This window comes from Pelobates fuscus, chromosome 3 (assembly GCF_036172605.1).
Source record: "Pelobates fuscus isolate aPelFus1 chromosome 3, aPelFus1.pri, whole genome shotgun sequence".
NCBI lineage: Eukaryota > Metazoa > Chordata > Amphibia > Anura > Pelobatidae > Pelobates > Pelobates fuscus.
Window position 1 is genome coordinate 199,196,825 of NC_086319.1, and position 26,905 is coordinate 199,223,729.

At 40.1% G+C, this 26,905-nt stretch overlaps 1 protein-coding gene across 1 annotated transcript in view; it reads right to left on the bottom strand.

The window, feature by feature from the left end:
* SLC6A7 (solute carrier family 6 member 7) overlaps positions 1-26,905 on the bottom strand; it is a 145,629-nt gene that overhangs the window by 76,423 nt on the left and 42,301 nt on the right. The window contains exons 2-5 of the mRNA XM_063447898.1: positions 17,556-17,739; positions 10,148-10,279; positions 9,386-9,620; positions 2,231-2,369 (exon numbers count right to left, since the gene is read on the bottom strand). Of these exons, the coding sequence (XP_063303968.1) occupies positions 2,231-2,369; positions 9,386-9,620; positions 10,148-10,279; positions 17,556-17,739 (690 nt within the window). The remainder of the gene's footprint in view (positions 1-2,230; positions 2,370-9,385; positions 9,621-10,147; positions 10,280-17,555; positions 17,740-26,905) is intronic.

Here is a 26,905-nt window from a genome sequence, read left to right on the forward strand (position 1 = left end):
ATTCACACCATGGCGGAGAGAAAAGGAGGTAGCATCTGTTGACACATTCTATGTTTAGAATCACAAAGATTACAGCTAGGAGCTGCCTTAAATGCAAACAACCTAATTGTGTTTACTTGCAATTCTCTGTTTAGTTCACTGTTGATAGCATTGTTCAGAGCCTTGAGGATCTTTCCACTATTTTGCCTATCATACACCCAGATAAACAACTTCTAAATTTGTAAGCAACAAATGACTAAGGGTAAAAACATTTATTATCAATAAAATTAACTCGATCATGCATATCCTTATTATCATATTCACTACTAAGTTATTTTTGAGAACAAAATGTGACCATAATATTTATCCGAAACCATGTAATGTAATGTTCTATGAAAATAATGCGATGCGTGGGAGAAGAATTCGGTGACTTACTAAACCCCTGTGGATATTTGTTTAAATTTGTTTATCTTCTTGGTAATGACTGGTACTGGAGCACAGTAGAATATGAGTGTTTTTTTTAGTCAAGACAGTCAAGAAATATAAATGATACATCTTAATTGCACACTGCTACCCAAATGGCAAGCAACTGTATGATACTAATTGGGAAAAATAAAGTATTTACCTAACATCTTGTTCCAGTGTTCACAGAACAAGTAGATGTATAGATTCTGCCTGTGATTTACTCAGAATCCTCTCTGATACATGTTGAAAGTAAAGCTTTCCAGGCCAGATCAGAGAAGATACCAGGTGAGGCAAAGGCATACAACGAGACTTCATTCATTCACCCTGTTGCGTCCAGCCTGGAACCGCATGTCATGCAAATATTTATTATATAAGCAATTCTGTTCAATTTCTAAGCATTTTCCAAACACAATTTAGAGATTACATTTTTGAACTAAAACAAAATTCTGTTATTCCTTAATGATAATGCTGTAACATTTTCAGTTAAAATGTAATTGTAAGAGATAACCAAGCATTTTGGAATTCCATTATACACTATATGGACAAAAGTATTGGGACACCTGACCATTACACCAACACAAATTTTAATGACATTGCATTCTAAATTTGTAGACATTAATATGTAGTTGGTCCCTCCATTGAAGCTACAACAGCTTCCCCTCAGCTAAGAAGGCTTTCCACAAAATTTGAGATTGTTTCTGAGGTAATGTTTGCCCATTCATCCAGTTGAGCATTTGTGAGGTCAAGCATTGATGTTGGATGAGAAGGCTTGACTCACAATCTCCATTCCAGTTCATCCCAAAGGTGTTTGATGGGGTTGAGATCAGGGCTTTGTGCAGGCCAGTCAAGTTCTTCCACACCAAACTTATTCAACCATATCTTTATAGACCTTTTTTTGTGCACTCGGGCACAGTCATGCTGGAAAAGAAGAGGGCCTTCCCCTAACTGATCCCACAAAGTTGGAAGCATAGCATTGTCCAAAATTGTCTTGGTATGCTAAAGTATTAAGATTTCTCTTCACTGGAAGTGAGGGGCCTAACCCAAATTCTGAAAAATAGCCCTATAGTATTATCCGTCCTGCATACCATACTTGCCCCTAAAGACTGCCAAACAGAGTAGCATGATTCTTCACTCCACAGAACACGTTTCCACTGCTCCAGAGTCCAGTTGCATGTGCTTTACATCACTCAATCAGACGCTTGGCATTGTACTTCATGATGTGAGGTTTGTATGCAGCTGCTCAGCCATGGAAAACCATTCCAAGAAGCTCTCGCTGCACAGTTTTTGTGCTGACATTAATGCCAAGGGAAGTTTGGAACTCTGCAGGTATGGAATCAGTATGGAATCGCTAGAGTGTTGGTGAATAATACGCACCATGAGCCTCAGCACTTGGTGACCCTGCTCTATGACTTTATGTAATCTTCTGCTTCATGACTGAGTTGCTGCTGTTTCTAAACTCTGCTACTTTCCATTAATACCACTTACAGTTGACTGTGGAATATCTTGTAGGGATGAAATTTCACAAAGTTACTTATTGCAAAGGTGGCCTCCTATCACAGTACCACACTTGAATTTACTGAGTTCTTCAGAACGATCCCTTTTTTTCACAAAGTTTGCAAATGCTGACTGCTTGGCTAGGTGCATGATTTTATACACCTGTGGCAATGGTTCTGATTGAAACACCTGAATTCAATAAATAGGAGGTGCATCCCAATACTTTTGTCCATATAGTGAAAGTACCATGGCATGATATTAGAATAGTTACATTGATATTCCCATTACATACCTTCCCAGATGATTTGACTCCCTTTAAAATGCACAGATACACAATGGTCCAAGAGAGGAGAAGACAAAGACACAATTTCCACTGTATTTGTCCTGGATCCCCAATTCCACTGCTTCCTTGTATGTGAAGAACATACCGGCTGAAACCAAAACAGTGATCATGGCAAGGAATATTAAGAAAATAGGCAGACAGACAGAACACACATATACAATTTTCTGCCTGCGATAATGCTGAGCAAAAATATTTGAATATAAAAAGTTTAGTAATCCATTCATTATATTAATTAATTATATTAATTTGTATTATTAAAGATCTACATGATTACTGTGCTTGTTTTCAGTGCTATTATGCACCTTCACATTGCAAGGAAGAGAACAAGATCTCATAATATTAATGCACACCGAATCCTACCAAATTCTTAAAGTGTTTTTTGTGGGTGCCAATAAGATACAAATCAGGAGACTGAAATGCCCATTGAAAAATGTAAACTTTTTTGTCTTCAAATAGCCATTACTGTGAGGTATTTAATTGTTTTTGTGGGGAACTTGGGACTGTAGTTTTTTGTTTGTATGACTATTGTGACTGTATAGTGGGTGTGGGGGGAACTGGGGTTGTAGAGTGTGTTTATGTATATGGATCTGTGGTGTATGTGTGCAGTTAGATAACGACTGTAGTTCAGCTGTAGTGTGTGTTTGGAGGTGAGAGAAACAGTTGTGTGTGTTGGTGGTAGATGGGGACTTGCCATGGTAATCCACTGCAACACTCAGATACAGTAAAAAGAGCAGAGAACTTGGCCTGTACAAGTAGGAGCTACAGACCAACTTCTCTGGATCCCTCTCCTCCTCCCCAACAGGAATCAGTGTGGCCAGGCCAGGGAGGGAGATCTTTGATCCCTTGATTTCTACTGTTGGCCTCAGTTCGTGGTCCCATTTGTTCCGTTTAAAGGTGTGCAACCATGGCATAAAAATGGTCTGGTCAGTGAGTGAAACCTTTTATCTTCCTACCGGCCATACTGCCCCTCTTTTGCCTGCTGCTCTAAGGTGGTGACCTTTTTGGAAATTTGACCCTGCTCTTGTACTCAACTCCTAATGCAGGGCTTTACAAGTTTGCTTGAAATCTAGGAGCCAGCTAAAAACATCAAAGCTTAATTTTCAACAACAAAAAATCAATTTTTAATGGACACTATAGTCACCAGAACCACTAAAGCTTAATGTAGTTGTTCTGGGGCCTAAATCCTGTCCCTGCAGGCTTTACATTGTAAATTCTGCCAAGTAACACCTCTAGTGACAGTCACTCTGACTGTCACTAGACATGAGTCTTAGTCCAGTGCTGCACAGTGTGCAGCACCTACATTCAGTGTCTCTACACTCCACACACAACCCAGTGTCTCCATATTATGCATTCTGCCCCAGACCCTCCATGTGTCCCAGACCCTAGCCACTCCATGTGTCTCATTCTACCCCCAGGCCCCAATGTGTCTTATTCTCTCTCCCAACCCCTCCGTGTGTCTCATTCTCTCCCCTCAGCCTCTCTATGTGTCTTGTTCCCCATATCCATCTCGTGTTTTATGTGTTCAGGTTTATTGCAGAGAAATTGTGTTTCCAGGTCATATCATCTTCTTCTTTTCCTATTGTTTTGGGTTATCCTTGGCTGTGTCTACACAACCCCAATATTGATTGAAAAGAGAGACAAACTATATTATTGAGTACTCTTTGCCAGGATAAGGTAAGTATTAATGTCCCCACTGCTCCACCATTATCAACATAAATGCCACTACTTACTTGCACCTCAGTTATATTTTTTTATAAGATGGAGGCAGACAAATTACCGCCTCATAGTCCTTTCGTTTGTTCCATTGGTCTCCTACCAGGCAAATTGCCTCCTAATCGTAGGATTTATCCATTATCATCCTGCGAAAATATTATAATGGAGGAATATATTAAGGAGTCTTTCGAGCAAGGTTTTATACCTAGATCTTCTTCTCTGGCAGGTTCTGGTTTCTTCTTTGTGTCCAAAAAAGAGGGAGATCTACGTCACTGTACATATTGTATAGGACTTAACAAGATAACAAAAAGGAATGCATACTCATCTGTTGTTTAGCAGACTTAACTGGACCTTTATTTTTACCAAGTTAGATCTCAGGGGAGTAACTTGGTATGAATTAAAGAGGGACATCAATGGAAAACCACCTTCAATACTAGAAGTGGCCATTATAATGATGCTGTCATGCCTTTTGGCCTCTGTAAAGCTCCTGCAGTTTTCTCAGGGAACATATACATTCCAGAATGAAAAAAATCTACCCTTGTCGGTGGGTCCAAAACTTGGAACCCCTCTCCATTGGTAGAAATACACCTAAATGGAAACTCCAGTAGTGTCCTGGGGCATAACCCCCCATTCAAAAGACAGCAAAGAATGTATAAATACTTAGGCTATCTGGATAAGATACCCAGATGTCAAAAGTATGTGCTGGAATTGTAGAAATGAGATCCTCAAAATTATGAATAAATAGTAGTATAGCAAAGATAACCAAAATTGGTGGTCATAACCCGAACTGGGTATGAATCTAGCCAAAATGGCACACCTCTAAATATCCTAGTACGTAAGGTACTAATAAATTAGTCTCTGATGAGCTACAGATAATAGACTTTAATCATGATTGGTCAATTCTGATAGCTTCAGAAGGTAAATTGACTTAGCTAAAGATCGCTAAGTATAATATGTGACTAGGATCACTGGTCACTTGAACAAGAGGTGATAGTTGTTAGATTGCTAAACGGCCACATGTGACACTTATAGAAGTGTCGAACTAAGCCTAAATAGTCTTACCATCAAAATATACAACTATCTTAAGTAGTGTAACAGAATTCCCACGAAAAGTCCTGCATTCAACCATGTCTAGGGTTAAATCACCTTAATAGGATCAAAAATTACTAAGATGCACAGTGTGACTACCAACAATTAATAAATATGAGGTGATATAGTTGCAGGTATATAGGTGAGGTCGTGGGAAGTCTGTTACACTACTTAAGATAGTTGTATATTTTGATGGTAAGACTATTTAGGCTTAGTTCAACACTTCTATAAGTGTCGCATGTGGCCGTTTAGCAATCTAACAACTATCACCTCTTGTTCAAGTGACCAGTGTTCCTAGTCACATATTATGCTTAGCGATCTTTAGCTAAGTCAATTTACTTTCTGAAGCTATCAGAATTGACCAATCATGATTAAGGTCTATTATCTGTAGCTCATCAGAGATACTAGGATATTTAGAGGTGTGCCATTTAGGCTAGATTTATACCCAGTTCGGGTTATGACCACCAATTTTGGTTATCTTTGCTATACTACTATTTATTCATAATTTTGAGGATCTCATTTCTACAATTCCAGTACATACTTTTGACATCTGGGTATCTTATCCAGATAGCCTAAGTATTTATACATTCTTTGCCAACATATACATTCCTTTGTGATTGTGTATCTAGATGATATTCTGATCTACTCTTCTGATTTAAGTATGCATCATCTTCATGTCTGTAGGGTATTACAAATGCTTTTTTATAATAGTCTTTATTGTAAACTTGAAAAGTGCCTATGCGACAAATCAGAGGTAAACATTTTGGGCCATGTGATATTCGCTTAGGGATTCATTATGGATCTTAAAAAGTTGTTGGTTTTAATAGAATGTCTATTTACATGTCTGTTAGTCCACCCATTGTACAACGCTACACAATCTGATGGAGCTACCGTATTTATCGGCGTATAACACGCACCGGCGTATAACACGCACCTCATTTTTAGAAAGAAATTCCAGGAAATTTCCCCCCCTCCCATAGTATTCCCCCCTCATCCCATAGTGTTCCCCCCTCATCCCATAGTGTTCCCCCCTCATCCCATAGTGTCCCCCCCTTTCCATAGTATCCCCCCCTCCCATAGTATTCTCCCCCCTCCCCTCCCATAGTATTCTCCCCCCCTCCCCTCCCATAGTATTCTCCCCCCTCCCCTCCCATAGTATTCTCCCCCCTCCCCTCCCATAGTATTCTCCCCCCTCCCCTCCCATAGTATTCTCCCCCTCCCATAGTATTCTCCCCCCTCCCCTCCCATAGTATTCTCCCCCCTCCCCTCCCATAGTATTCTCCCCCCTCCCCTCCCATAGTATTCTCCCCCCTCCCCTCCCATAGTATTCTCCCCCCATAGTATTTTCCCCCCTCCCCTCCCATAGTATTTCCCCCCCTCCCCTCCCATAGTATTTTCCCCCCTCCCATAGTATTTCCCCCCCCTCCCCTCCCATAGTATTTCCCCCCCTCCCCTCCCATAGTATTTCCCCCCCTCCCCTCCCATAGTATTTCCCCCCCCTCCCCTCCCATAGTATTTCCCCCCCCCCTCCCATAGTGTACTTTCCCCCCTCCCCTCCCATAGTGTACTTTCCCTTTTCCCATAATTACTTACCTGTCCTGAAGCATGGGCCGGCTTCACAGCGCGCACCGCGGTACAGGAACTATAATTTAGGGTTCCGGTTTCCGGCGGGACTGAAAGGAAGTGTGCACAACAGTGTGCACACTTCCTTTCCGTCCCGCCGGAAACCGGAACCTGAAATTAAAGTTCCTGTACCGCGGTGCGCGCTGTGAAGCCGGCCCACGCTTCAGGACAGGTAAGTAATTATGGGATATTGGCGTATAACACGCACCCACGATTTTCCCCCTATTTTCAGGGGGAAAAAGTGCGTGTTATACGCCGATAAATACGGTATATAAATTAAATAATAATAATAATGTAAGGTTTAAAACCAATACAAAGATTTATAGAGTTCACCAATTATTACAGAAGTTTCATAAAGGATTTTTCCTCTGTAATAGCTCCTATTACTAACCTAACCAAGAAAGGTTTTATAACCACTATAGATGGTCCCCTGAAGTTGTAGAAGCATTTTAAAAGCTAAAAAAAGGCTTTTGTTTCTTCTCCTATTTTGAGACATCCAAATCTGATGCTCCCTTTCATATTGGAGGTAGATGCTTCTGAGATAGGAGAAGTTGCTTTTCTTTCACAACACAAGTCCACTGACCAACCGTTACACCCATGTGGGTTTCTATTGCAGAAAACTTACGCTGGTCAAACATAACTATGATGACATTGAGAATAGAGAGTTAATAGCTATTATTGTTGCATTGAAAGAATGGAGATATCTCCTGGAAGAATATGCGGATCCTATAATAGCTTTCACGGATCATAATAAATTATGATACTTAGGAGAGGCAAAATGCCAAGCAGGTTAAATGGTCTCTTTTCCTATCTAGATTTAATTACCGTATCACATATAGACCTTGACCACATAATGCCAAAGCTAATGCATTGTCTAGGCAATTTGATATGGTTGAAGAAGACAAGATTGAGGAGAGTTTTATCATTCCTTCTGAAAGAATTATAGCTACTACAGTACTTTCCGAGTGATCTACATTGTTAAACCATATAAAATGTAAACAAGATGAATCCCCTGAGAATAAACCAAATAATTAAGGTTTATATGTTACACCAGAAGTCATAAAATAAGTTATGCCCTTATTTCATGAAAGAAAGTCTACAGAACGTCCTAGTCTCACGAAAACTACTCCCCTTATATCTCATGACTTCTGCTGGCCTTCTATTAAAGTGTACATTTGGGACTACTTCCAATCATGTGATGTTTGTGCAGAAAATAAAGTTGTACACAAAGTGTCATGTGGTGTACTCCAACCATTTCCTATGCCCACTATACCTTGGTCTAATATATCAATATATTTTATTGTTGATCTTCCCCTTCTAATGGACAGTTTTTCTTATGATTGTCGACTGATTTTCCACTTACTCACTTGACGGAGTTAGCTAAGATTTTCTACAGTGTGGTATTTGTCTACATTTTACACTGGAACAGATTATATCTGATAGAGGTAGTCAGTTTGTTTCTCGTTTCCTGAGGCCTTTTTGTTTAGAGATGGGTATTGAACTGTGTTTTTCATCTGCCTACCACCATCAGACTAATGGAGAACATGCTAACCAGTCAATAGGGCAGTTTTTCCATTGCTTTGTATCACATGTATGTGAGGATCCAAGGTTTCCTAGTAGAACATTGCCCAGAGCATAAAACTACCTCAATCGGCCTGCCTTCTTCCCATAGTGCATCTTGCTGCCATCTCGTCCCCTTGTAAACAATGCACAAGCACCCAACCATTGTTCCATAATTCAGTTCTGACACTTACCTCCCCCCTTTGAAGGTGCTTTCTGTGGTGAACATGGGCACTCCGACCAGTCTGTAGCTATGCAGTCCCACATGCAGCAAATGATGCACTGTGTGTTCTGACACCTTTCTATCATTGCCAATGTTAAGTCTTTTTTAGCAATTTGAGTTACAGTAGCTCTTCTGTGTGATCAGACCAGTTGGGTTAGCCTTTGCTGCACATGTGCATAAATGAACTTTGGATGCCCATGACCCCAGTTCACCAGTTGTTCTTCCTTGCACCACATTTGGTAGGTACTAAACACTGCACAACGCTTTTCATTTTGGAAATGCTCTGACTCAGTTGTCTAGTCATCACTATTTGGACCTTGTCAAAGTCACTCATATCTTTTCACTTGCCCATTGTTCCTGCTTCCAAAACATGAAATTCAAGAACTGAATGTTCACTTTCTACCTAATATAACCCACCCATTGACAGGTGCCAATGTCACAATATAATACATTTTATTCACTTCACCTGTCAGTGGTTTTAATTTAGTGGCTGAGCAGTGTAGATTTTTGTTTTATTTTAACATATTCCACACAATGGCTGGTGCAATATAATCTATTTTCTTCCCATCTTTTTGTAGCTCCCAACTAAAAAAAGAAAAAGTATTGCTGGTCCTAAACTACTGCATATAAAAACTGTTGGTGCTAGCCCAAATGCCTCTGTGGAAGAGTCTCTACTGGTTACCTGCCATGTGCCGGTGTTGTTTATCACTATAGTTACCTTCCTCATGGTGAAATATGGCATATTATTTTAATTAGCATTAGGTAGCATCAGATAATTTAGATAATTTCAATACCTCAGTGAAATGGGACCTAATGTAAGAATGCAAAATTATTTTAGCCTTAAACACACTATATAATGTTGTTCTAGGTTCTAATGCAGAACATTCTGTACTTACCTCCAGTATTCTTCACTGGGGCTGACTGTATTGCTTATATTGATTGGCAGAGAAGAGTTGTTGGCACGAATTACATGGTGGTCCAGGCATAAGTCTGTGTTCCACACGTTGCCACAGTGCTCCCAAGGCAGGCTGCTGGTCAGAGAGGCAAAGAGGTAGAATAGCACATAGGCTATTATCATGTTGTAGTAGATGGCCACCAGGGCCACTATGAAGAGCATTCCCATCCCAACACCTGTGGAGCACACAGGAAGACATGGCATAAAATCATAAATGATGCTCTGACTTTTGGCTATCAATGGAATTTACTAACTGTATATGTCATAGTTTAAAATGTATTTAGGAAATAATGTTCTCTTAATTTACAATGTAATATAGATGCAGTGGGTGAGTTGCCATTTTTTATTTAATATTCTGGTGCATCATTTGTGATCCCTTAGCTGCTGTTTGTCTACAAATGCTTCAACCCTCTGCCAGGGGTTTCTTTGAAAAATAAAATGCATCATGAACAGGTAAGTTCTTATTTATGAGCTACATGGTATTCTTGTTTTCGAAATTTGAAAAATTTGAGGTCAATCTGCATGTTCACATATTCTCACTTTGTGAATAAGATATAGAGAAATAATTTAATTGGACAAACAATTTTTGAAGAAGCATTTACTTCTCACACAATCACAAAAAAAAGAAATGTTATTCTTGAAGGTGTGTTGGGTTTGAAAGATGCTGATATGCATTCAACAAAGCTCAATAAAATGAGCGTACCTTTAAAAAGAGGGCTTATCTTCCACACAGCCAGTGGTCCAAGACTCGAGAATTGTCCAAGTGACAACTCCATGAAGAAGAGAGGGATTCCACAGATAGCCAGCATAATGAAATATGGAATGAGAAAAGCCCCTTAAAGAGAAAGTGTGTTTCATTAGAACAGGGATTATACAATATAACATCTACTATAGGCATTCCTCTAGCCTTTGTTTAGTAAAATAAAAAATAATCTAGGCATAATTTACACTTTAAACAAATAAACATGAGCTTTTTCCGATGTTAGATACACATTACTAAACGTTTTTGGTGTTGAAAAGGGAACAAACGGAACCCAGTAATGGATAGCAGGCAAATCTTTGTATATGTAACCACTTACATTTTTTCATTGACTGTTTGTTTCTTGAAACATTGGAAATGGAAGTGAACATTAGGTATGTTACCTACATGTTTACCACAATGTATAGATAAAATTAATGGTACCCCAACATATTGCTAGGATCAATTTGCTTAAAGATGTAGAATAACAGACTGATGGAATGCAATGCCAAATTTTTTTTTTTGGTTTGTTTTAAAAACACAAAACTAAACAAACAGAAACTGGTGTTGTCTCTAATTGAAATTTTAATCGATGGCTACATGTCAATTAATGAATACCATTCATTCATACAATATTGAGAAAAAGAGAAGAAGAATATGAATTCAAAATACCTGTATTAGACTTGTGCAATAATTTATTTTAGCCATATTTTTCAACACCTTTTCAAACATTGCTATTCATTGCGCCAATACCAATATTTTCTTAAAACACAAAAAGCAAGGGAATAGGCTGTATAAAGTCTTGAGTTTGACCTTATATAGAAGACTGTGTGATCATTCAATACTAGGCAGCAATAACAGCTTGTTTAATTTAAAACTTCTTTATAACGTGTGCCTTGCAAAATTATTCAGACCACTGACCAATTCTCGCATGTCACTGAATAGTAAATGCTACATTGAAATTTCCTTCTCTATGGCATTTCAATGAACAGAAACACAAAATCAATTATTTTAAGATGACCTTGTTTTCATGTTGTAATGGTTTTATTTCTTAAGAAAAAAAAGCAAGCGATTTGTTCACCTGCAGTAACACGCACATAGCCACTGTTTGTTTAATAATTAATTAATCTACTAATACTTCATACTTATAAGACAAATAACTGTTAAAAAAAAAAAGCAAGCAAAATATGCTGAGTGACGGCAGCCTCCATTACCCTGGCACCTGGAGGGTACTAAGGGCCAGCCTTCTCCCATCTGACTATATGCCTTGGCCTAGTTTTTGGGGAGGTGGCTATAGGGGGACAACGTGGATGCACATTCCCCCAATTGCTAGTGTAACAGACAATTCCCCAGCTTGTAATTGCTTGTCATTTGGTTTAAAATGGTGGTGATTGTAGAAAAAGTGCAATTAAATTGAATGCATTGATTGTCACGTTTCTATCTGCCCTTCCCCCATTTTTCCTCTCATATTGTTTTTCAGCAGGGCATTGTCCCATTGTTCCAGGGACACTTCCAGACCAGTTAAAAGTGGCTGCACTGTCACTCCTTTAATTCTCTTATGTGTTACTGAGTCATTGTTATTGCCTGTCCCCATCCTTCCTTGTAACCACAGTGCTCCATTCACAGTAGTTGTAATGTTATGAATAACATTTTGTAGTGTAATTGGAGAGGGCGAGCTGGTGCATTTTACAGAGATATGTACGGTGTGAGAATCTCTGTATCGCAGCTTTGTGTAATCCATCACAGTGACCCTGCTGTGTGGAATAGTTACGTTATCTCCTAATTGTGCCAAGCTCTGTTATCTCTCTATATGTTACGCAGCTCTACCTGTTGTATGGGTATCTCTGTAGTCCAGGGGTAGGCAACCTACGGCACTAGTGCCATGCACGGCACTCGAGGTGCCTTTGCACGGCACTCAAGGCTACAAGAGCCAAACAGGCTCTGGCTTGTCAGGAGTCCCAATGAAACTTCAGATATCTATAATACGAAAAGGTGGTGATGGACAATCCTCAATTTATGCATTGGAGCACATAGAGGAAGTGATATAAATCACTTCCTCCCAGCACTTATGAATGGGAATCCACACTGCAGCAAAGCAGCCCACAGCTTCCTGTTGCAGCTTCTGTCCTTGAGCTGTACCTGGCCAGCCTGGTCCTCACTGGAACCCAGGGAAGTGTCAGAGCTGCAGAATAACCCTCCCCTCATACAAATAATACAAACACACACACAGTCCGCACAAACACAACACCACCAACAATCCACATACATGCACACAACCCCACATGCAGCCTCTCACATGCAATACCCCAAACAGCCCCACACATACACACACTACCAAATACACAATGTGACATATCCATCCACACACAATTCCACAAGCAGCCCCCATACACAGCTCAAATTCATAGGTATTATACATGATACCAAAAACTATTAATGAACATATACAATATAATAGCTCATATACTCACAAATACAATGATACAAAGCAACTGCAGTATAAATAACACAAGCAGTATATGGCAACATGCACACCTCAATTTAAAGAAATAGGACCGACACGCTATGGGACATCACAATCATATTTCGGCACAGTGCTGCTAAAAGGTTGCCTACCCCTGCTGTAGTCTATCCAGCGCTGTGTATTGTATAGGTATCTTTGTTTTGTGCCCAGCTGTATATTAAATCTCTATTTTTTTATCAGCTCTGTTTATGGTATGGCTATCTCTGCATTGTACTCGGCTCTAAATATTTTATAAATATCTTCATGTTGTGCCCAACTTGTTTTATTGTATGAACATCTCCATATTATGTTCAGCTGTTTGTATTATTGAATGAGTATCTCTGTATTGTATAGGGAGGATTAAAATTCTGGGGGAGGAGTCTGGCACCCTACCATCTTAAAACTTTATCAGACACCGCTAATTGCATGTGATTCCCCTTCCACAGACAGTGTTATAGATGTGGCTGTGACTAGTGCAACATTATTAAGTGATTGCAAGCCTCTTATTGGGCTATTAAACAAGTATCTTTTGTATAAGCACTGAGTTTCGAGGTGCAGCTATTCCCTATCTGTGCTTGCATGGTGTGAGCCAACATTGGGATAATAGTTACATCTGCTTTTTTTAGTGTGTTTTTAGTCTTCTTTACCCTATAAATCCCACGGTTAGACCAATAAACCTTCATCAGTAAAGTAGTTATCATGAAATTGTGGAGAAAACCTGAATGGCTCACATATTGAGGCCAATCTAGCTTAATGTGTCCTTGATGTGATAATTGTTCCCATTTTCTTATGCTGGGATCTTCCACAACACAAGAGTTGAATTCTTACACGTGCAATTTTGAAAATGCCTATCAATCAAATATTGTAAGGTTAGAATAATTGATTTTGAGTATTAACATGCTAAGATATCATACAACATGATATTGCTACACACATAATGTAATACAGAAACAAAACAAAAAAATAGTCAGTGGTCTAAAGAGTTTTGAATGAGCTGTAAGCTTATGAGCTTTATGGTCTTTTACCTTCTGCTGCAATACTCGGCCTAGCATCCATATATGTGTGGTGAATAAAATGAAAGAAGAATATTTCTTCCTATCTTTTTATGTACATTAAAATGTATTGAACTAATTAAGTTAAAAGTACCAATGAATGCATTCTGAAACAGGCAAACAAGGAATAGAAAGATGACAACACAACACATTCATTTACTACTAGTGACTCACACGTTTTTGGCAGGAGAGTCATATTCATGAAGAGTAATAATCCCTCATTATCAAGAAAGAAAACCAATGATACGATAGACTAAGTACTTACATGATTCACTTTGGAAGGCAAGACAAAGATGGATAGACAATCCAGAGAAAAAGAAAAAGCATAAGCAAATAACTTGTAAGAAAAGGAAAAACGGAATGATGGTATGAAAAGGGTGGAAACATCCAGTGGAGACCAAAGTTGGTCCATTTCTTCGTAAATCCAATCAGTTCTCTAAATGACTCAGCTTTTAAAATGATATGGAAAATTTAATTATTCTGTAGTCCCTTTGGCTCTTCATGTCATGGCTTCTCACTTTGTAGGGTGCTTTTGATTAGGCCAGGAGGGCATTCAACTGCATTTTAATTTCAGAAATTAATGACTTACGATAGAGAAATGCTAATATTCAGTGTACATATTGAATGTACAGCTTCATATTAGGATACTTGATAAAATCAGTCATTAGATTAGAATAATGTATATTTGTGTTTATTAAAAGTTGGAATGATGGATAACGTAGAATTTTGGCAGGTCCAAAAATACCCCTATGATCATTTGAAAACTATGCAAAGAAAACATAGTTTTACTATAGAGATAGAAGATGTTTGTATGACAATATGGGTATCATCCTCCCGTAATTTTGCTTGGCTCTGCTAGATGACAACCTAGGAATTCCAGAAGCCCACACATTTGCATACAGCCATTTGTAGATTATACTTCTATAGTAGCATACGGTGTTATTCACTAAAGGGTAGAATTGAAAGTGAATTTCAAATAAATTTAAGGCCAGAGTAGCTGAACTAAAAGCACATAATTTTCCGGGTCAAATATTTTGACCTTAAATTTAAAATTCTTTACATTCTCACTGTAGTAAATAACCCTAATAATGTTCAGCTGTAACTTGGTATTTATTGTTTTTATATGTTAAGAAAATAGGTTGCTTATTCATGCAATAATTGCTTGAAAAAATAATTTTACTTTATGAGAGAGCTTCAGTTTGCACACTACCTGAAGTGATTATTAGAAATTTCTTCTAGTTAGTTTTTAACCTGGAGATGAAGCCATTCTGACAAATTATGTTATATATATATATATATATATTATTGTTATGCTGCCTGCTCATTTCGGGAGGTCTGACATAGATACATGCAGTCTAATCATAGCCCAACAGTCTGTTAAAAGAAAAGTGGTTACCCAAACACAGCTGATGTGCCAAGACTTCTGCCATAGGAGATAGCATCTCTCAATTACGTAACATACAGATAAAATACATTTAAAGATCCTATACGAATTGTAATTTAAACAATAGTTAAAATGTAATATTATGCCTATAAAGATTCCCTCTTCAAATCAAGCACAGGAAACCCCAAAAAATGAAAGATGCGATCAGTTGGGCTTAAAAGTAATATCCCTAAATTATTGTCAAGTTCCATTTTCAATTTGATCCGGTATACACAAGAGTACTAGTCGATGTCATTTTAAAATAGAGGGAAACACCTGGGAATTAATCTCTGTTCAAGAGTTGGACTCTAACATTGATAGCTTATTTACAAGACTCTGGCCAACAGCTTATTTAATGGCACCAGGTACCACTGTTTTTGTCCACCACTTTTTTATATCCTCCAGCTTGCTTGATGCAAGGTACACCTCCTTCCTGTCCCTACAGTGATAAAAGAATAACCTTAGATGGTTTTGATCACCATTTACCTAAATGCATGGGTGAGCAACATGGGAAACAGAGTTTGTGGACTTATGCAGCACCAAAGTTAATCACTGCTGCCCTAAAACACTAAAAAAGGAGAGAACTCCAGGATAAAAATCTACCACTATGCTGATAGACCAATTTAAAATACTGAAATAGAGATGCACCTAGAAAACTTTGTAAAAGTTGCAATTATCTGCCTTCTTGAATTCTGATGCTGAGAAGTTTAACTTTCTCATCTGGATATATAAATCTCTTTTGACCAACAAATTTGAGAACTTTGCTTGGCACCCATGTGCCTGTTGCCATGCTAATAACTTGCCACACTGACTGGAAGAAGTAGAACAACCAACTTTCTAATCTAATGGAAATCTCTTATCCCGGAAGGTAAGAGAGCTCTGAAATTTCATTTGCAGGACATGTTTATCCATCAGCAATGCATAAACACAAACAATGTTGTTTACTAAAGAGCAGTGTTTAATTCGCCGACTAACAATTTTAGTCAGATTTTAGTCGACTAAAATTAGACTAAAATACGACTAAAACTAACGTGGCTTTATGGTCAAAAGACTGTAACTAAAACTAAATTAAAATTTGCCACCAAATTTAACATTGGTGGGTAAGGAAGGGAGGAGAGGAAATGAGACACATGGGGGCTGAGGGATTGAAACACATGGGGGACTGGGGAATTGGTACATATAGGGGGGTGGGGGGGATGAGACACATGGTGGGCTGGGAGAATGAGACACATGAGGGGTTGGGAGAATGAGACACATGGAGGGGCACTAGGGGGTGATGATCACATGGATGGGCTTGGGAGGAACAAGACACTTGAAGGGGCTGAGAGAATGAGACACATGGGGGAGATGAGATGCATGGAGGGGCTGGGGGACACACATAGCGACATAAGATAAGGTGCAGGGGAAGGAGAGACACACAAATGGGGCTATGGAGAGAATGAGACACCAGAGGGGCTGAGGGCACAACGAGACACAGAGGGGTGGGGAAGGGTCAAAAGAGGCAGATATAGGCTTTAACTATACCCATTAGATTTTAGTTATGTTGACTAAAATCTACTAGAGATTTAGTCGACTAATACCTACTGGAGATTTAGCTGATTAAAACTAGACTAAAACTAAAGCAATTTAGATTAATAAAATACGACTAAAACTTAAATAGCTTTTTAGTCAAAAGCTAATGACTAAAACTAAATTGAAATTTGCCGGCAAAACAAACTCTGCTAGAGAGTTGTTGGGAATTCATAGGAAATTTCAAAATAATTTAAATATAAGTCCAACCTAGCCAAACAGGAAAAACAAGAAAAAAAGGATGCTTGATAAAAATTCTTATTATTTTATAATTTATCATAGGTTGGTTAGTTTGGCTTTTGAAATAAAGACATGAAATAAAGTAGTGACAATTTGTAGACTGTTGTCCTTTAACACATTTAATGGACAACTATCTTCAAATTTCAGTTCTTGATATTTGAAACGTTTATTATGTTTAATGAAACGTAATGATATTTTTTTAAATTATCCAAAATTATTTGTTTTTTTAGAACATTTCACTTATCTGGCTGAGCAGCCATGTTTGGTCAGACTCTGCTTTTATGTGACCAACTGCAGCTAAACCTAATCTGCCTGCTGTAGTGATTGCTCTGTTTGTTCTGTATGAACACACAGCAGCAGGAAGGTTAGGTTGAGCAGCAGTAGTTCACTTAAAAGTTGTGTCTTCTCAGCCAGATAAAAAAAGTGAAATTTTCTTTAAAAAATAATAATAATAATAATATACATCATTTAAAAAAGCCTTAAGTTTCATTACATGTAATAAAAGTATTACAAAATGTGATGATAGTTGCCCTTTAAGAAACAAAGTGCACACTCACAGTCAATAATATGTTGGTGGCTATTTACCTCCACCATTGGTGTAAGCTCTGTATGGGAATCTCCAAACATTTCCCAGGCCAACACAGTATCCAATGCAGGACAATAGAAAATCCAACTTTCCGGTCCAGTTGCCTCGCTCCTCAGGGTAATCTATGTCAAGCTCATTTTCATCCCTATCACTCGGACTCATTAGCAGATCTGGCGTGATTGGCTATGATAAAAAGATTGGAATTTAAAAAAAGAAGCACAGTTAGTACATTTTATTTATTAATGTAAGATGAAATTGTTGAGATGTGAGTGTCATTTCTCAATATTTCATACACTGATTATTTATAAAATATCATTAGAATTTCACAAAACATTCAAGCAGATTCAAAAGATATAGATGAGATAAAGGAGTTAGTTTGTCATATATGTATATAAAAAAAAAGCAAAAATAAGGTAAAAACTGCACTACCAATTAACATGTAGATAATTTGCCACTTCCCATCTGTGATCACTCTGGACTGAAACCTTAAAGGGATACTCTAGTGCCAGGAATACAAAGCTGTATTCCTGGCACTACCGATCCCTCTGCCTCCCCCCTCTGACGCGCCCCCACTCACTGGTAAATAAAGGCTTAAAAACTCTTCATTTACTTAGCTGATCCCAGTGCCGATGTCCCTCGGTGCTGTGTCGAAGCCCTGCCCCCTCCTCCATACCGCAATGAGCGTGAGAACGTTCAGCGTCAGATAACGGACCAAAAGTCCATTATGATTTCGGAAGCGCCCCAAGTGGCTGTCTGGTAGACAACCCCTAAGGCAGACTTAGTGCTGCAATGTAAACAGCAGTATAATCTTTAAAGTGGGCATTATACTGCTGTACGCCTTTACCTCTAGAGCTGGCTATAGCTCTTTTAAATGTAAGAGTTTCTCAGCTATTTTTTACTTTTATCTGACATATTTAAGAACTGCACTATCACCTGTCCCTGTCTCCTGTCTTCTATATCATCTTGGTGTGGACGTGGTGGACACTTGCTGTATATCCTTTAAAGCGCTGTACACTCTTACTGCTAGAGCTGGCTAGAGCTCTTTTAAATGTGAGTGTTCCATCGCTATTTTTTCTTACTTGTATCTGACTGAATCTAACAAGCTGCACTATCACCTATCCCTGTCTCTTGTCTTCTATTTTTCTAAGTCGAACTGAGGACACTACACCCTATCAAGCACTGACTTTTATCTTTTGATATCAAGAACTTATATTGTGAGACTTTTCTTTTTCTTCCATTAGGCCCATTTGCCTTTGTGCCGGACACAGTTGTACCTTTTATCGTTATTTACTTGTGGCACAGCCCTTTCTCTCTTTTTCTTTTTTCGTGATTTTGTCAAAGGGTTTCTGAGGGATTCCTTTTGTTGGGGCCACTGCCTACCCATTATCTGTGTGTCAATTAGCGCTGACTAACTATCTTGTATCTCTGTATATTTACAAATCAGTGCCAATGTTTCCATTAACAACTGAGCCATCTTGATGAAAGTCTTGCTTGTAGACTGAAACATTGACATTGCTTAGAGTGGGCTTATCCTTGGATTATGAATATAGATTATATATATATTCCCGGATTTCTGAGTTCCAATTAATGATATCCACTCAACTAAAGTTGTCCGCAAACAAGCTTTCTTTTGCCACCCCATGTGGACATTTGAAAGATAATCTGCAGTGCATTGTGATAAGGGAGATCATTATGGAACTTTTATAGATTGGCAGTGATATAGTAATTATGCAAAGCTACTTCTGCTGTTAAATTACACTCCATGTGAGGACTAAACGATCACTGTGGCAAAAGGGTTTAAAAATGTTGTGCCATGGTTACATTACATCCATAACTGGCACACTCAGAGAAATATGTCCTTATTCTATTTCATTTTTCTGATGTAAGGCAGGATTTTTAACAGCAGGTTGTGGCACAGCTGAGATGCGTGCTGCTCTGTTTCCATGGAAATACGGACATGTTCAAACAGCTGATTTCACACATGTATATGTCAGTGCTGTAAATATATAGATAGAACAGATAGATAGACAATATATATATATACAGAGAGAGAGAGAGAGAGAGACATGATGAGATCATTTTTAATTGTGAAGAGACTGTAGGGTAATATTATCTACACCAAGAGACCAATATATATATATATATATATATATATATATATATATATATATATATTTCCAGTAACAAATATTCACTTACATACCCACCAACCATTTCCTACAACATGATGCACTATCTTGCATGCACACATTATACATAGCTTCATATACACACATTATACAGAGATGTATACACAAAATGTACATACCCAATCACATACATATGTTATGGTACTTTTTCAGTAAACCAAAATGTTTAAGTGTCTATCTGTTCCTGTCCAAATTAAAGAGAATTGAATTGCGTATATACGCTGAAGTAATTCAGTCTGACACACGGAGTTCAGGTTAAAATAACTTCGAGGAAATTTATTGGCAAGTGCAGAATCAGCGGGCGCGCAGGCCCTTTTAAGAGACATTTTCGTCATCATTGATTATCAAGATATCAGTGAATAAACATCATTAATTGGATTAATTGTTAAGTGTCTGGGTTAGTGTCCACCTATCAATATAATTAATTGGATCAAAAGCTAAGTGGTTAGTTCCGTGTCCACCCACCAAGAGGTGGTACTTTTTCGGACACGGGTGGGGGACAAGGGGTCTTGAGCGTCATTTTACTCGGTCGGTGATGTCAAATCTCGTGGTTAGGTGCAAGGTCTCTTATGAATAGAACATTTCATTACTACTGTGTTCTCATGGCCTTTAAATTATATTATGTTGCGAGTTAGGGGAAATTCAACTGTTCCTGGGTTAGTCATATCCTTATGGAGAATACAGTCTTTGTCTATTGTATTAGATGTGCTGAGAAATACTGTCATGTAATGTAGTTTTCATATGAAGAAGTCAGGTTATGAGGACAAAATGGAGGATTTGTCACAGTATCAGGTTAATACAGAGTTAGAGCAGCAATTCAATATAAATACAATAAGATTTTTTTTAATAATTCTACATCAGTCCCCCCTATGAAATGTTAGATTCTAAGAGATAAAAACTTTATTTGTTAATACCAGAAGACGTGTTAGCCCAAAGGCACAGAAACCCCGTGGCCGCTAGCTAGGTGTTAATGCAAAGTGCAAGTCTGTCCCTATTTTCTGACCCTACTAGGCTAGCTCATCTGTCAGTATGGCTCTCGAACACTTCACACCCACGGGTATCCCACGGCAGCTAACCCACCGCTTCTCCACACGGGGCCTTTACCATTCACTGACAGATGCTGTCCCTAAGGTGGTCCCTTCCTAGAACTCTCGCACTTTATCATCAAAAGGGATGGATTGCAGCGGCAAACAGGGTGAGTTGAGATCCTGGAAATCTTGGTCATCAACATCAAGTAGTGTGAAAGTGGGTGTCGCTTGGTCAATAGTCTTCGTGAGAGCTTTATATACGGTAACACCATGAGGAGGTCTTACATTTTTGGCTATAAGAGGATACTCCGCTGTCCATGCTTGACATTGAGACCTGTTGAAATTATATTGGTAGGCAAAAAGACTTAAAATGCAATTTTCTTCATCTACTGGCAGGGTTAAAGGTACAGTGCCCAGATGAGGCCGGGCACCACCACACACATAGCATGCGGTTCGGTTATGTTTGTTGGCATTATATTTCATCCATTCTAACCATAGGTTAACATCATTAAAACCTGTTTCAGCGGCCATAGTATCTTCAAAGGTGGGGTTAGCAATGGCCATCATGTCCTTAAAGGACTGGATGTGTGGTTTTAATGGGTTTGTGACCATATGAGTAGCTCCTTGCCACTCAGGGGAATTACACATATCTTTAAGGTAGAAATGCCCTAATTTAGTATAGGAACCCTTTTTCCAGTACATTCCCAATACATACTGGTCTGCATCTGTTGGGCTTGGATGCTCAACATTAAGAATTAATTTCATTGGTGTGCCTCCTCCAGGCTTTCTCAGAGTCATTCTTTGAAGGAGGGACCTACCATGATCATCTACTTTAGATAAGGCACTTTTTGGCTTGTAGCCCCAGGAAGGTCCGGCATTCCATCCCGCCGCCCCCCAATGGCCACAATTATGCCCCCATTGTTTGTCAACTACACAAACATATGGATCTTTTACATGAGGGATATCTCTATAGATATTCTGGATTTGTGTTGTAGTGAATGGGCATTCTACGATGTCACAATAATCAAAGGTATAGGTAGCCACACGGGTACATGATGAATTATACCAGAAGGTGTACCCACTAGCATCTTTAGTGATGGCTACTTGCTGGGCCTTAATTAAACTAATTAAGGAGACAGTGTACCAGAGGTACATGGTTGTGCGGTATCTGCTTCCTCTGGGGCAGGAGACTTCTTGCAGTGGGAAGCGTGGATCCAATGTGGCCTGCCGGCCAATTTGACGGAAGTTGCGGTGATCAGGAGAACTTGGAATGGCCCGTCAAATCTTGGTTCCAGGGTGCTTTTCCGCACGAACTTCTTAACCAGAACCCAATCTCCGGGAAGCAGGTTATGGGTACCTGTGTTCAGATCAGGATCTGGAATTGAAGAGAAAACTTGGGCATGTATTTTGTTCAAGGCACTTGCAAGTTCAGTTACATAGTCTACTAAAACATCTGATTGAAGCTGTAACTGCTGTGGATAATAACAACCTAGCCTGGGTGCTGTCCCAAATAGAATTTCATATGGGGATAACGAGTGTTTCCCTCTAGGTGTGTGCCTAACGCTGAACAAAGCTATTGACAGACTTTCTGGCCAGGGCATTTTTGTTTCTTGTGACATTTTTAACATTCTGGCTTTTAGAGTGCCATTCATGCGCTCTACTTTACCACTACTTTGTGGGTGGTAAGGGGTGTGGAAGGCTAGGGTCACTCCCAGAGCAGTCCAAATTTCTTTAGTCACTGTTGCTGTAAAGGCTGGGCCTTGATCACTTTCAATGACTTCTGGAAGTCCAAATCTACATACAATGTCTGTAAGTAGGCGTCTTGCGGTTGTTTTTGCAGTGATATTGGCTACAGGGTAGGCTTCTGGCCAGCCTGAGAACATATCCACCATTACTAGTGCATATTCATGAGACCCACTCTTGGGCATTTGGATATGATCAATTTGAATTCTCTGGAATGGGTACATGGGTTTTGCTAGGTGCTTTGCAGGCACCTTGATTGGTCTTCCTGGATTACATTTTGCACAAATGACACAGGCCCTGCAGAAGCTGTTGATCAGGGTTGTGATTCCAGGTGCTTCATAATATTTTTGAATGAGGGCGGCCATTAGGTCTTTTGACAGATGTGCAGGCCCATGGGCCCATTGGACAACTGCTGGGTATAAGTTTCTTGGAAGGCAAAATTTAGAATTGTTGTAGTAAATTCCGTCCTTTAGGACAGCTCTTTTCTTCTTCCATTTCTGGATTTCTTCAGGGGTAATTATAGCTTGTTGTTCTCGTAGAATTCTTAGGTCAGTAGGAAGAGTTTGTAAGGTAAAGATAGGAACTTCTTCTTCTTGACCGGACACTTCTTCATCCACTTCCTGCAAATTTCTGGCTGCTTGCTTAGCAGCCTGATCGGCCAAATGGTTGCCCTTTGCTTCATCTGAATCCAATTTCCCATGTGCCTTTACTTTCAAAATGGCCACTTCTTCAGGGAGTAGGAGGGCATCCATTAGTTCCTTGATTGCAGAGCTGTGTTTGACTGGTGTACCGGCAGTGGTAAGAAATCCTCTTGTCTTCCAAATGAGGCCGAAGTCATGTGCCACACCCAGAGCATATCTTGAATCTGTATAGATGTTGGCACGCTTTCCCTTGGAAATCTTGCATGCTGAAGTCAGGGCTTGCAATTCAGCTTCTTGCGCAGACATTGCTGGCGGTAGAGGTGATGACTTGAGAACTTCCCCTGTTGTGGTTACGGCATATCCTGTATGGTATTTTCCTTCTTCATCAGCATACCTTGAACCGTCCACAAACAGAGTAAAATCCGGATCCGGTAATGGATTCTCATGCACAGTTGGTAAGTGTACTGTTTCCATTTTCATCTGTTCGAAACAGTCATGAGGAGTTTCTGGGTCATAGTCATTTGTTATAACTAGGTCTTTAAATTCTTTTTCCAGGAAATGTCGTGGCCATGCTTCAAGAAGGTCAGTTGCTGGGAATTTGGCAATGCCATTTTCCTGTAGTTGTGATTCATCCATGGTGGCCCATAATTTTGCCATGGGCCCAAGGTCATTCCATGATCTTGTCTTTAACTTGGTAACAGGAATATGTGGAATAGCAGTATCCCAATGATGGTATAGGTAATTGAGTTCTGGGGGCAGTTGGATCAGGACCATGCTGTTGCCTTCCGAGTCACAATAGAAATCTTGGGCAGTGAGCTTTACTTCAAACCAGTGGTAGAGCTCATCTTCATAGCAAGGTTCAGGAGTAATGTCTGGCTTGTACCACATGGTACAGAAGGCGTAATCTGGACCTTCACAGAGAGGTGTCTTGTCCTCGTGAAAAGTTAAATGTGGATGCATTTTCTTGATACATCCACAGAGAAGGTAAATGTAGGTTTCATCTGTGACAAACCCATAGTAGATACCCCCCTCAGGGAGTGGAAGAAGAGTGGATGGGTTAAGAACTTGACACCTTTGTATAGAAATGTTGTCAGGCAGAAGAAGATGACATTGCAGACGTAGGTGTCTAGCGGGAGACACGTGCTTGAGCTGGACTTGGTTGATAATGGCAGAGATGTCATGAGGGGCCAAAACAACCAACGGGTGGCCAAGGACCAGGTCTGAAGTTCTTTCAATAAGTTCTCTTGCAGCAAAAACAGCCCTAAGGCAGGAAGGGGTCCCTCTAGCCACAATGTCCAGTTGGCATGAAAAGTATCCAATAGGCCTCTGGCGGCCTTTTAAGTCATTAGTTTGGGTAAGAACTCCTGTAGCATGACCTAGTCTTTCAGAGACAAATAATTTGAAGGGCTTGGTATAGTCTGGTAGGCCCAAGGCAGGAGCAGAGACAATGGCACGTTTAAGAGATTTGAAATTGTCCAGAGCTTCGTTGGTCAGGCCGAATGGATCTGACTTGAGTGCATCGTAGAGAGGTTGCATAAGCAGAGAGGCCTCTGGGATCCATGCTCTGCAGTAGGAAATGAGGCCTAAGAAGGCATGAAGAGATTTTGAAGTCCTTGGGGGTTGAATGTCCAGAATTGTTCTGACTCGGTCCCGAGTGAGATGTCTGGTACCTTGAGATAGGCAATGTCCAAGGAAAATCACAGAGGGTTGACAGAATTGCAGCTTGAGAAGCGAAGCTTTACATCCTTGTTCTGCCAAATAGCAAAGCAGACTAATTGAACATTTTTCAGTAGTGGGTATATCATCTCCACAGAGCAACAAATCATCCACATACTGGAGTAAAACAACTTCTGGGTGTTCAGCTTGCCATGGGTCAAGAATAGTACACATGGCTTTGGCAAATTGACTTGGAGAATTTTGTGCCCCTTGGGGCATGACAGTCCATGTATATTGTTGCATTTCATGGGTGAAAGCGAACAGGTATTGACAGGATGGATCTAGTGGAACACTGAAAAAGGCATTAGCTAGATCAATGACTGTGAAATACTTTGCAGAAGGTGGGACGCCAGAGAGCAGGGTATGGGGGTTTGGTACAAGAGGGGTGTCCAGGACAGTGGCTTCATTGACTGCACGGAGATCCTGAACCATCCTGTACTTTACTGGCTCACCTTTTAGAGTCTTCTTCTTCACAGGAAATAATGGAGTATTACATTCTGATTTACACTCCACTAAAGCACCCTTTTCCAGGAGCGCTTTGATGTGAATAGAAATGGCTGCAGCCTGTGCTGGTTTTAGAGGATATTGTGGTTTCCTTGGTAACTTAGCTCCTGGGATAAGCTTAACCACCACAGGTGGGACATTTAGATGACCTATATCCTCTGGGCCTGAGGACCATAACTTAGCAGGCACCTGAGTTTTTTAACTCATCTGGGAAATTGGACCTAGGTTCTGCTGCTTGCTCATTGGGTATATCTAATTGCAGCATCAAAGGTAAGGAGCACAGGGCTGAAGTGTCAGAAACAGATAGAGGTGTAGACATCTCTACCTGTCCATCTGGAGTGAAGGTTATAGACGCCTGCAGGCGTGAAAGGACATCAGCGCCTAACAGGTTAATTGGGCATGTGGAGGAAACTACAAAACGAGCAAGTAAGCTTGTGCCAACCCGCAGAGGGGTTGTTAGAGGACTGTGTCTCGGTTGGCCATCCACTCCAACACAGGAGACATCAATACTTGACAAGAAAGATGGGTCTGGCAGGTCTTGTTCTCTGAGAACACTTCGGGCTGCGCCTGTGTCGATAAGAAATGTGGTAGGTTGGCCTTCAATGGGTAAAGTCACTGTGGCAAGTGGCCCCCCCCCCTTATCCCCTGTAAACACTGCCATGACAGGGGTTAATGACACAGGTTTGCCAATTTCCTAATCATCATCTGGTTCCTCAACAATTGGAACCGTTTTCATGGTCTTAGGGGCCGGGGCGGGCTTGGGAAACTTTTTGGGCTCCCCTGTAGGAAACTTTTTGGGCTCCCCCGGTTCCCTTTTGGGTTCTGGACAGTCACTTCTGTAGTGTCCCTTAGCCCCACAATGAAAACATGTTACGTCCTCTAACTTGACACCCTTGGTGCCAGGGGTGATGGGGGTGGCACGGGCCACCATGAGAGGAGCTGAATTGGGTCTTCTGGGGGTTTGGGCAGATTCCAAACCTCTAGCAACTAGGAGTAACGTATCTAGGGGAACAACCTTGTATTCAGGGCGTGCAGCAATGATTCCCTTTCGTATGGAATCTTTAACACCTTGGACAAACGCACCTGATAGCATTTGTGAATGAATTTTGTCAGTGAGATCAAATCCCAAATCTGTAAACATTTGATATAATCTTGCATGAAACCTTTCCACTGATTCTCCTTTGTCTTGCACAACATCAGTAAGGCCAGCAGCTTGATCTGCAAGTTTATCCTTAGCCCAATCTCTCAATTGATTGCAAAAGGTTACTCCGGAGGGATAATCAACATCACTTGTAAGCAGATCTGTACTGAGGTGGCGGGCCATGCTGGGCCAATATGCATCCCCTGCTTTAATAGCACAAATGCTCAGTAGGTCACGCCAGGCGGCGGAATAAGTCTTTTGTATCTGAACTATCCCTCGGTAAAAAGGCATGGGCTGTTTCTCTGGGTCAGGGAGAGATTTCATTAAAGCACTAGCTTGTGTGGGGTTAAAAGCGACATATTTAGGAGGGGCCTGTTCTCCCCGACC